We start from the raw sequence: 13,170 nt of genomic DNA, 5'->3' as shown, positions 1-13,170 counted from the left end.
CAAATGGCATTATGACTGAACACTAACCAACCTCTCAACACACTCGAATAGTCACACTCCACTGTATAAATAATGCTATTTATTTTCACCTCATCACAAACATTATTAAGCTAATTACTGAATCTCTTACTCACATCATGCTCCCGTATACAGTAACCCTAATATTCAGTCATTGCATTCTACATTGTATTTTCTTAAAGAGAAAGTTCACCTAAAAATGAACCTTCAGTCAAAAAGGAGACTATAATGTACTACTTGCCATTTTCCATGCATTCACAATGATTGGGGATTGGAGTATTTAGGCTTCAAAACTGCCATAAAGGTGAGGCAAAAAAGTCAGAATTGTGATAAAAAGTTGCTATTATCTTTTACATGTTTTTTATACTACAGGGCTGTTGAATGCCTGATTCTAATTGGTTGACGAACGTTCTAAGCTGTGCAATTATTTTCAGGGAAACGGCTAAATAAAAGTAGTTCCAGGCATGTCTTGACCGCATTACAGTTCCATATCACTTCGCCAAATGATTTCAGTTAATTCAAAGGTCTTTACAGCCTACAGAACCAAGGATAAAACGACAAATTATTTTTAAAAAATTGACACAAAATGACATTTTATTATGTACAGGTCCTTCTCAAAAAATTAGCATATTGTGATAAAGTTCATTATTTTCCATAATCTAATGATAAAAATTAAACTTTCATATATTTTAGATTCATTGCACACCAACTGAAAAATTTCAGGTCTTTTATTGTTTTAATACTGATGATTTTTGGCATACAGCTCATGAAAACCCAAAATTCCTGTCTCAAAAAATTAGCATATTTCATCCGACCAATAAAAGAAGTGTTTTTAATACAAAAAAAAGAAGAGTCAACCTTCAAATAATTATGTTCAGTTATTAGGGGTGTCACGATTCTCCAAATCCTCGATTCGATTAAATTTTCGATTCTAAGGTCACGGTTCGATTCGATTCTCGATTTTTACATTTATTTTTTTAAAGCCGAAACCGGCCAATCAGGATACTCTCTGTCTTACATGCGCTTCATGAGGCACATACGCAAGATCTCTCGCTCTCTCCCGTGCGCGTGCTATACGGTTTGGCGCACAGTTTTCGCATGCGCGATTGCACGCTCTTGCTCGCTCGCTCACTCTAGATTCCGGGAGATTAACTAATTTGCGGGCATCAGGGAGCCGCTATCAATATGCGGGTGACTCCAGAAACTTCCGCGAGACTTGGGATGTCTGCAAAGTAAACTGTGGCTTTTTTGAAGCGCGAACGTTGTCAACATAACTCACTGGAAATCCAAAAAACTTACACACCTGCGACTTCAATGAAAGAGGAGGGGTTCAAGTTCTGTCGATGGGTCTCCTGCATCTGCAGTTGCCATGCTATCTTTTGAATAGCTGTAGCTAAGTTTGAGGAGGTTGACCATAGACTCGCAGCTTTTCAACACGCGTGTTTTTTCCCCGCTTGGCACGCCGACCGGACGTGACATGGGGGCGTGGCAGCATCGACGATTCCATTTTTTTATTCGATCGATTCGATTTTTTTTTTATTTCGATCGATTTCGATTTAAGATCGAAATCGTGACACCCTTCTCAGTTATGCACTCAATAGTCAATACTTGGTCGGGAATCCTTTTGCAGAAATGACTGCTTCAATGCGGCGTGGCATGGAGGCAATCAGCCTGTGGCACTGCTGAGGTGTTATGGAGGCCCAGGATGCTTCGATAGCGGCCTTAAGCTCATCCAGAGTGTTGGGTCTTGAGTCTCTCAACTTTCTCTTCACAATATCCCACAGATTCTCTATGGGGTTCAGGTCAGGAGAGCTGGCAGGCCAATTGAGCACAGTAATACCATGGTCAGTAAACCATTTACCAGTGGTTTTGGCACTGTGAGCAGGTGCCAGGTCGTGCTAAAAAATGAAATCTTCATCTCCATAAAGCTTTTCAGCAGATGGAAGCATGAAGTGCTCCAAAATCTCCTGATAGCTAGCTGCATTGACCCTGCCCTTGATAAAACACAGTGCACCAACACCAGCAGCTGACATGGCACCCCAGACCATCACTGACTGTGGGTACTTGACACTGGACTTCAGGCATTTTGGCATTTCCTTCTCCCCAGTCTTCCTCCAGACTCTGGCACCTTGATTTCCGAATGACATGCAAAACTGAGCAACAGTCCAGTGCTGCTTCTCTGTAGCCCAGGTCAGGCGCTTCTGCCGCTGTTTCTGGTTCAAAAGTGGCTTGACCTGGGGAATGCGGCATCTGTAGCCCATTTCCTGCACACGCCTGTGCACGGTGGCTCTGGATGTTTCTACTCCAGACTCAGTCCACTGCTTCCGCAGGTCCCCCAAGGTCTGGAATCGGTCCTTCTCCACAATCTTCCTCAGGGTCCGGTCACCTCTTCTCGTTGTGCAGCGTTTTTTGCCACACTTTTTCCTTCCCACAGACTTTCCACTGAGGCGCCTTGATACAGCACTCTGGGAACAGCCTATTTGTTCAGAAATTTCTTTCTGTCTTACCCTCTTGCTTGAGGGTGTCAATAATGGCCTTCTGGACAGCAGTCAGGTCGGCAGTCTTACCCATGATTGCGGTTTTGAGTAATGAAACAGGCTGGGAGTTTTTAAAAGTCTCAGGAATCTTTTGCAGGTGTTTAGAGTTAATTAGTTGATTCAGATGATTAGGTTAATAGCTCGTTTAGAGACCCTTTTCATGATATGCTAATTTTTTGAGACAGGAATTTAGGGTTTTCATGAGCTGTATGCCACAATCATCAGTATTAAAACAATAAAAGACCTGAAATATTTCAGTTGGTGTGCAATGAATCTAAAATATATGACAGTTTAATTTTTATCATTACATTATGGAAAATAATGAACTTTATCACAATATGCTAATTTTTTGAGAAGGACCTGTATAATGCATTTGTATTATGAAAAGCACATATCTCTTTCTCACGCTCTCTCACTTATACTCGCGCATTTTCAGCACTGCTCTGATGATTTTATCAGTAAAATAGTTTAGCAACTTAAAAGCTAGCCTATATGGCGTTTCTCACTAGCGAGGAGCAGATAAACGTGGCTTCACTATTACGCTGGTGCATACACTAGTAGATAAACGTAGCTTTACACTGTACGCTAGGCGCACAGACTCAGTAATTCACACACATCTCTCTCTCTCTCTCTCTCTCTAGTCTCCGCTACTAACTCTAAAACGACGTTTTGGAATTAGCAATGGAGGCTTGGGATAAGATGCGTAAGAAATTAGTCTCACACACAATAGCGTTTTAAGGACAAAAACCTAACAAACTCCTTGAAATACATAATCTGAACAATTTTCTGAGGTGTGGTAACCGTAGTAGGCTATAAGCAATATAATTGACTCTGGGCCATTGAATTTTTAGAAAAATAATGCACACCCAAGGTGTAATAGCCACTGCAATTACCACCTCAGGTGTGCATTTTCCCCCTAATAATTCAATGGCCTGGAATCAATTATTTCTTACTTATTCCATGGCAGAAACAAGCTTGTGAGTGACAGGTTGTCCCGCCCTCGCGCCAGTAAACACGTCATCCGAGATGAGAAGAGGCTAGATATTGCTGCAATTGACTTTATGCACAGCTGCACTACTTCCTGAACTTAAGCCAGCTCCTTTATTTCCTGTCTTACATTATTGGACACACTGATTAATCCAAGTGTGTCTGATTATTGTTGCTATGACTACTGAGGTCAGGCACACCTGAATTAATCAGTGTGTCCAATAATGTAAGACAGGAAATAAAGGAGCTGGCTTAAGTTCAGGAAGTAGTGCAGCTGTGCATAATGTCAATGGGCTATATGCACGCATAACTTCCGCGTTTGACGTGCGTTTCCGGTTGGGGAGATTTAAAGCGGAGGAAAACGGGATTATGGCAGAGTCTTAAAAATTTACTGTCCTCTCGTCTTTGAAACTAAACTTTAATACGTTTAGATGTAATTTTGTATATAGTTATGTTTATTTAATATAATAAACACAGAAGCATAAACAAAATGAGGAGATCTGTTTTGTCTGTTTTTGTGACTAACGTTTCTTTAGTATAGCAATAGAGTATAAAAACCAATATAAATTCTCGGTATAGCATTGGACTCTACGATCGGTGGAAGTAATTCAGCATCCTTAGACCTTTACCGGAAATACCGCCGTGCATAGAGCCCATTGGGAGGTTATTTTGATTAAAGAATAGGCCTACGACATGCACATCAATCTATAAAGATTATGATGTGCACGAATAAATCATTTATAATAAATAGCCTATTGCAATATTACATTATTTTTTTTTAGAATTGTCTATTTTAATTTCATGATTATTTTAAGTCATTAATCACTAATAAATTTCCCATTCGGTGAGTCTGACCGCTGACAGAGTTGAACCGAATTTTGAACGAATTTCTCAAAAGCATCGTAAGCCTAAATTGATCGTAGAGAAACGCAGGCAAGGTAAATTTAACTTCGGTTTCAACAGGTTTATATTATTTGTGCGCTATTCTCCTTAAGGTGAGTGAGTGAGTGCACTTTTGAAGGCTTCGAGTTCGACGTGAAAGTGTGGTCTCGGTAAAAACAGACAGTCAGAAAACTTCCTTTAGATTCCAGAAAGAATCAGGCAACCTGTCGGAGCTTTACATGTGTGTATCTGGCGTCCCCTCACCGATCCTCCCTCCCCTACACGAGGATTACAAGTGGCGTTCAATGAGCTCGACTCCACCGCGCTCGCAAGCAGACACGCTCTTCACTAGACAAAGACAATGAGCTGTCACACCTTTAAAATGACTCCTATGTGTTCAGATTGAAAGAAATGCTGAAAGGAGAATCCAGGGAGCGAAAAATCGGTCTGTTGTGCAGTAGGAAACCGCTGCGGGAACAAGACTACCTGTGGGCACTGTAGTGAGACAACAGCTGCCAGCGGCGATTTCAATCTTCCGGCGGAACACACAACACATATTTATATGGCAAAGTTCCTCGCCGAGCTGCTGGGATGTACACTGCCCGAAAAAGGAGCATCTCCCATCTTCGAGGTGAGGTTAAAATGCGTCTTGTAGTATCTGGTTGTTGAAGAGCAAGTGATGCTCAGGTTAGTGGAGGCAGCAGTTTGTTAACGCTGCCGCCACACAATGGGTGGCTCACCTGAGCAGTGATGGTTCAAGCTTAGGCTATATCCTGTTTACCTAAACAAACACATAAAAAGCTTTTCATGTATAACAGTGTGTTCGGGTGGATATGAAACCTAAATCGTTAAATGGTAATGGAAATGAGACCTCCTAGATGTCCTTAAGAAGCTCCAGATTGTATTTGGGTCAGTGTGTCATTGTCAGGGGAAATTGCACCTGTACACAAAACAGCATATCTGGAACCTCAAACACAACATAGCCTATGAGGAGATGGATAGCTTGAAATGTAAGATAAGTTATTGAAGTCTGTGTCCAAAAGATCCATTTAATACATTTTGTCAAAACAAAGCCTATACCAAACCAATATAACTACATTTACTGCAAATCATTTATGATTCTAATTGGACTATCTATGTAATATGAAGACTGCATGAATCAGTCCGATTCTTTTCATTTACAGGTGTGCTTTGCTTTATGCTGCTGCTTCAACTGTGGAGTCAATGGATTATGAATAAGCACAAATATAGCCTACTTTGTATCCCGGTAAACCCCCACATATACGCGTGCACCTTGTGAGGGCAAACACATTCCATGTCTTATGAAAATATGTTTGTTTGGATGGTTTGTTTATCATGTCAGCTGCTGCTTGATTTACTTTATAATCCCCCAAGCCATTTCAAATCAGTGTGTGTGAGCACCAAATGAATCTGTATGCTTTTCAATTATCTCTTGAAATTGGTGATGGTCATAATCAGCCCTATAATGGCAGTTCCATGAACAACTGCAGTATGGTGGTGTTGAGGGATTAGCGCCCGGGCCGTTATATAAGAGAATATTCTGTTTGAATCTGCACAAAGCCATCAGATCAGCATTTGCCTCTAATCTCATCATGCCTTTCTTCCCCTTGTGTTGCTGTAACTCGCTGTGTGTCTTGTGTCCTTCTGTTTTGCATTTATCTTAATTGATCTTTTTATTTATTTATTAGGGAATGTTGTAAGAATAACAGGCCTACAGAGTCGTTTAGTTTGTTGGGGTTTGTCAAATTTAGGTTTAGGTCTGTTGAGTGCAGTATGTTTTTGTTTGACTTTAGTTTAAAATGGATCAACACTTTCTGTTCATAAAAAAAAGGGGGGGGGGGGGGGGGTATTTTGGCCTTTAGGTCAAAAGAGTTGAGAGCCACTAGAGATTAGTGGTTAGATTAGATTTGGGTTTGTTGTATTGGTTGTTTTAAATTTGACATGGTGTGTGTATTTGTAGCTTACTTGGGCTCAGGAATTAGCTTTCTAAAAATGTACAGTAAAAGAGTTGAAATGATTGGAGAATGTGGCTGGTCAGATTACTGTGGTGTGGTAGGTGTTAACATTTACATTTATGAATTTAGCAGATGCTTTTATCCAAAGCGACTTACAAAAGAAGAACAAATCATTCGCCAACAATCGTTGTTGTACACAATGCCATGTTTATTAGACAACTATTAGGATAGGAAAATGCAAAAAAAAAACAGAAAAAATTCAGGTTTATTTTGTGTAAGTGCATTAGAGTGTGAGGTCATTGAATGTTGAGTTGGCTCAGATCTGGTCCTCATTAGTGTCCTGTGGTCACTTGTTTGACACTCAGCATGAGATTGAGTCAGGCAAGGTGAGCACACATGCACACACACAAACATCACACACACCCACGCTTTGCCCCCCACACACACATGGCTGCTTGAAGTTTGGCTGCTTGAGTTATTATTATAATTTTTTTTAACCTAAAATCAAATAGTTTCAGTTTAATTTGTACTTGCAAGCATCCTAATATAATTTTGATACATTTTATAGCAAAGTTTTATCATCATTTAAAACAAATTGATTAAACCTTAAAAAAATTATGAATTAATTAATTTATCAATTTTTACAGCATTTAAGCCCTTTTAGTTCTCGAAAGGCCATACTGAAATGCTGCCAGCCAAAACTGAACCCATTTCTTCCCTTAAACTGACAATATTGCTGGGTAATTGACTCAATTGGTGTGAGCTTAGAAATGACTGGACCTTATAAGAAGAATTTATGGTGCAGTCTTTTTATCTGGAATGTTGCAGCTTTCTCTAAAGCTAAAGCTGTTATCAATTAGGTTTAAACACACTTTATGATCGCTACGCTACTTTGGCATGTAAAATTGCAAATGCAACTAGTTCTCTCAAAATGCTTTTTTCCAATTTTATTCATTCAAACAAGGCTAAAACAACTTTACTATTAGTATAGTTTATTTAAAGTGTAGTGCAGAGATAAACTCATATAGAAACTATGTATATTTAATGTTTTTATCCTAGTGCTTCCACTGTGAGGCAGTATTTAGAGAGGCAATCTCAGAAGTGAGAACCACTGTTTACCATTCAGTTTTGATGTGTGTGGGTCTTGTGTTGTTTTGACACTGAAATCTGCTTAATATCTTGGTTTCATGCAGAAGTGTCTCGAAGAAAACGTGCTGCTTTATCCTAACTTGTTAAAGGGATAGTTCACCCAGAAATGAAAATTGTAATTGATTAATCACCCTCATGTCGTTCCATACCCCTAAGGCGTTCATTATGAATTGAGCGGTTTAGTCCAACATTTTCTGAAGAGACTCGATCGCTTTATATGATGAACAGATTGAATTTAGGCTTTTATTCACAAATAAACATTCATCAACTCACACATCAGTTGTGGTAAACGGAAGCTCAAGCATGTTCGCTTGACATGCGAGAACAAATGAGGTTCATTCTCGTGTTAAGCCGCACGTTTGAGCTTCTGCAAGAACCAATGAGGTTCATCAAGAGATTTGTTCTTGTACGTCAAGCAGGTTCGGTTCGGTTTATGTTCGCTGATCAATGTTTATATGTGAATAAAAGCCTTAATTTAATCTGTTCATCATATAAATTGACCGTTTCTCTTCAGAGAATTTTGGACTAAACCGCTCAATTCATATGGATTAGGTTTATGATCTATTTATGATCTTTTTGAAGTGTCAAAGTTTCAGTTGCGCTGTCAATAAAGGGACAGAAAGCTCTCAGATTTCATCAAATTGATCTTCATTTGTGTTCCGAAGATGAACGAAAGGCTTAGGCGTTTGGAACAACATGAAGGTGAGTAATTAATGACAGAATTTTCATTTTTGGGTGAACTATCCCTTTAATTTAATGAAAAAGGAGAACAACTGGTCATTATTACTTCCTTCACAAAACTTCCATACATATAGAGATGAGTGTGATCAGTGCGGTCATTAGATGTGAGTTCTCAAGGGTATGGACTGGTTACAGACAGCTCAGCATACGGAAAGGATGCTGCAAAGATGATGCCTTAACCATTCTCAGCCTGATCAGCATATTTCAGTTTCTGCATATATTTAGGAATAACACAAGGGACAGGAAGATAAGGATTTCCAGACAGTGAAAGCAAGTGACCTTTAAGATATCAAACTGTTTACAAAACATCAGTAAGAAATGCCACGGATTCAACAGAATATGCTGCTTATTCTTTTTACAATATCTGTTGAACAAATAACTTAAAGGTTGTGAAAGATTGCACATTTTCTATACACTCATGAATGCTTTGATGAAACGCTTCTGTGTGTCTGATGTTAGTTTTCTCATCTGTTTGGACAATGGACTGACATTTATGCTTGTTCCTCAGTTTTACACATTTTTTACCCATGGTCATCTTTAGAATGAAATAAGTTATAGGACAGAAAGAGACATAAAGCACCTTGTTTCTAATGGATCTTCAGTGCAGCACAACAGGAAAGTGAAGGCCGGACCTTTGAGTGTAGCGTGTCCTATGTCAGAAACATGTGACCTACCCCCTCTTTACTCAAAAGTCTGTTGGTGGAAGTTAAATTCATAGATGATTTAATGTCCTACAGCATTGAATGTGCTTTGTTCTACAGCTGAATCGCTGAAACTAGCATGTTTGAGTTTAAACATGGTTGACTCAAGAAAATAAAATGCTGTGCAAAGTAATGGCTTTCACCACAATCAGTCATGAGGTAAACACAAAACCAATTTTTTTTTTCCGTAGGGGAAGGGAATATAGTTTATGCTGAGTAGTACAGAGTCATGTGTGCTTTGTTTTTTCGTCTTCATTCTGTGTTGGTGGTCTAGTTAAGCAGTTTGTCTGTGTTGCTTTGTAAATACAGCTCTCACTGTATTTACATGTTGTTCTTTTTTCTATGACTGTGTGAGTGTTGGAGATTCATTTGACCCTATTTCCTTTTGTCATGCCTTTTATGCTGAATTGTTTTTTTGGGGGGGGGGGGGGGGGTCTAAAGCTCAGTGTTGATAGTGCTACTTCATTGGTATCTTAAGTTCACCTAAAAATGAAATTTCTGCTATCATTTACACTCATTCATTTAATTCTAGTAAGTATGACTTTTCTTGCATGGTGCACAAGAGGAGTTATCTAGCAGAAAGTTGTTTTGTTTTTTCCATCGGATGAAAGTGAACTAACACCCTTTTATATATACAACCGTTATCAAAGTGTTTCCAGAGGCAATGGTTAAATCAACACAAGATCCAAGTAAAATGTTAAAGTATCACCAATCATGAATTTCTCAGACCATGTAAACATACTTTATGAATTGTTAACAATTTGTGGCTTTAAATTTACATGATTATTAAGTAACTGTTATTTGTTAGAAGTCATGTTTTAATGTAAATTATTCATAGCTGCTTTAAACCATTAAGGTAATAATACCATCATAATTGCAATTTTGAAAAATATGGAAATCTGTTCAGACAGTACTGGCTTATAATAATTATAATCTTGATAATTGCTAATATAATGGTTTGAATTACATTTTAACATTATTATGTGCTTCTCATGTGGGAATGATTTCATTTTCATAAACGTATTCTCTAAGTTCTGCGTTTGTCATACAGCATGTGCAGCTATTTTCTGCTGAAAGGGCTTTGAAGGCTTTATCTCTTTTTGTGCCTATAAGAGTTTTTAATTGACCTTCATTGACTCTTATCTGAGGCAATTTCCATTTTAATGAAAGAGTTTTGACTTTGGGGTAACGGATCCCTCTTTCTTGGGCGTAATTCTGGCTTTTCACTTGAATACATAAGCATACTGAGAAGAGAGTATACTCCTTTATACCTAGACCATTATTGTTTATTGATTGTTTTCTGTTAAAATCAAACATCAACATCACAGTTATGTCCCGAAATGGTTGTCTTCAGATTCTCTAACACGCTCTATTTTTTCTTTATAAATGTCCTCTTTCCTCTCACAGTGAATTAATTTGAAGGATTTTGTTTCCTGGGAAAACAGGGAAAGCCTCGGTTTGGTTTCTACAGCATAATCTCATCAAACAACGCTTCCCTTGGAGATCTTCTCCTCCCGATGCCGTGTGTCAATCTTCTTTGTGTCTCGTTAGTCATGAACAAAGGCCCCGCTCAATCCACCTGCTGTTTGGAACGGGAATCATCAGGCTCAAGGTCTCAAAAGAGAGACATGTCACTCACACATAACAAGCTAATCAGCAAAGATCTTGGCGGCAAATTACGCGAAGGGACTTACAATGGAAAAGGTGCTTGCCAAAAAGATTTTTAATGAACACTTGGTTGTCTGCATATTGTAACTAATGCCTCTTGTGCTTTCATAAGCAGCTGTGTTTCTAAATCATAGGAAGCTCTCTCAACCTAAATAATAAGAGCTAATTTGCACAAACCTTGGTTAATTTGTATAAACTCTGTTTCAGTCCTCTCAAATACACCACAAGGGGGCTCTGTACATTTCTAAACTCTGTCTATAGACCCACTTTGAAAAGTGGAGATAAAACCATCAAGTGATAAATTAAGTAGTGCATTACAACACTGACTTAGGGTTTTAGAAATGTTTTGCCTTTCATGGAAAGGTGAAGTGGGGTCCAAATGTCTGAGACCACTATTAAAAAACTATCTTTTTTTTTGCATTTGTGTAATTTAATACTTTAATAATTATATATCGTACAATACAATTTCAGTTTGACAATGTAAAAGAACAGCTGATCTTTTGTACAAAGGGCTTCACGTGGTTAATTAACTTATCTGATTAGTGACCAAGACATGAAATCCTAAAACTAAATCCAAAAACTTTTTTTTATGTCCAGGTTTTATATAGATTCTGAATGCCAGATTTTCAATGTTATTCTGACCTCTACCATCTTCAGTCATTCAGATCTCCATCTGTTGAATATGCCTTTTAACAGGGCTTTTGTAATTATATGAAAGGCCCAATACTTCAGTGACCCTTCAAGAGCAAGACTGGGGTAATAAAATATCACATTGGCTTTCTCTCAAGACCTTTCTCAAGATGTCAAGGTAATTCATCCTGAACTGTAAAAAAAAAAGACCCTCTACGTTATTTAGTCCTTTTGTTTTATGAGGCATGTTCTGTGCATTTGCTGCCTGTCACACACCGTGAGAGAGGACTCACAGCTGGGTAGGCCAGAGGTGAGCAGACACTGTCAGGACATCAGATGTTAGTGCACTGATGGGACCTCAGCCTGCCGTATCTCATCCCCATGACAGCCATGCACTCCGTCACCCTGACGCTGATAAAATGGATGCCCGCTGGATGGAGCGGCTGCCTCTGTGCTATCCACACTTTCACCAGGCTTGACCGGCTGCGTCAGCCAAGGTCATCTTAATGTAAGTGCTGGCGCTCGTCTGCTTGAAAAGAAGGGAAAGAAAAGGGATGGTGTGTGATAATGTGGTAATATACCTCCTGTTTAAATAGTTGAACTGCTTTTAAGAAAATATTTATATTAATTCTGTCAGCGAATTCCGAAAGTCCTCTGAAATACTCTGCATAGCTTTGTTTGACCCTGATGAAGAAACACTTTGGTATTTGATTGTCTACAAGTGTCTCCAAAGCAGCTGTTGCTATGAAAGCGTTATCAACAGTTTTACTCCTCCATATAAACCCTGAAAGTCTCTTAAGGGAAAGTAGGGCATATGCATTACCATTTAAAGTTTTGTTTTGGTATCAGTATATATATTTTTTTATGAACATTAGAGACATTAATCGTATTAAATTGATCAAATTTGACAGTAAAGACATTTAAAATGTTTTTTAAAAAAATGTTTTTTTTTTGTTTTTTTTTTACAAAGAATCCTTAACAAAACAGTTTCCACAAAAATATTTCTGTCATGACAACTGTGTTTGGCATAGTAATGGATAGGGGTGTGCGATATTGACAAATTATATCTCGATATTTTCGAAATGTATGTATCATGCAGCGTTCAGTCTTTCCGCTTGCAATTTCGGAGCGCAACTGGCTTTTAAAGGGAATGGGAGATGAGACTCTGATTGGTTTATTGCACGTTACGCCCAAAATACACCCATTACTCATTAAGATAATAGGGACAACCCTTTTAGACCATGCGCCGGGTGCGCTGACTATTTTCCCCATTGTTAAACTAGCAAAAGTGATTTCGGACACGGCCTAAGTGCACTTGCGTTGTGCGCTGTAGACCATGTACTTAGATCGTTAAAAGGGCCCATTGAGTTTCAACCGATTAATTCAAACGGCTGATTCATTCAGGAACAATCTTAATGAGTGAGTCATTAAATCATTCATTTAAAGTCAAACGATTTGTTCATTCACGCAATGTGTAGCTCAGAGACGCAAAACAATCCTGTGGCTTTGTTTGGAACTATTTTCGTTGGCGAAATAGAGCAAAAACAGACAATATTGTATCTAAAATGTAAGTCACTAAATGTTAACTTCTTTTTTATTGAACTGTTGTATAAAATCAGTATTACATTTGCAGAGGTGGGAGTAAGTCACTAAATGCAAGTCTCAAGTCAAGTCCAAGTCTTAACATTGCAAGTCAAAGTCAAGTCAAGTCATTCTGTTGTAAGGGTCAAGTCAAGTCAAGTCGCAACTTAGTCATCAAGTCATACCAAGTCACACACAGGCTAGTTTTACAATTTTTTTTTTTTTTAATCTGGGACTTTTATTACTTATTTAGACACAGAGGGCTGATGGGTTACAAAAATAAATAAATTAACTTGTGTG

General features: G+C 38.5%; 1 protein-coding gene across 1 annotated transcript in view; it reads left to right on the top strand.

Moving 5' to 3' along the window:
* Positions 1-4,790: 4,790 nt before the first annotated feature.
* rasgef1ba (RasGEF domain family, member 1Ba) overlaps positions 4,791-13,170 on the top strand; it is a 78,034-nt gene continuing 69,654 nt past the window's right edge. The window contains exon 1 of the mRNA XM_056250566.1: positions 4,791-5,055. Coding sequence (XP_056106541.1) covers positions 4,987-5,055 — 69 coding nt within the window. The 5' untranslated portion in view covers positions 4,791-4,986. The remainder of the gene's footprint in view (positions 5,056-13,170) is intronic.

The sequence above is a fragment of the Rhinichthys klamathensis genome, unplaced genomic scaffold (assembly GCF_029890125.1).
Source record: "Rhinichthys klamathensis goyatoka isolate OS25496 unplaced genomic scaffold, OSU_Roscu_1.1 h1tg000071l_1, whole genome shotgun sequence".
Classification (NCBI taxonomy): domain Eukaryota; kingdom Metazoa; phylum Chordata; class Actinopteri; order Cypriniformes; family Leuciscidae; genus Rhinichthys; species Rhinichthys klamathensis.
Note: the sequence above shows the minus strand (reverse complement) of the source record. Positions and strands in the feature narration are given on the sequence as shown.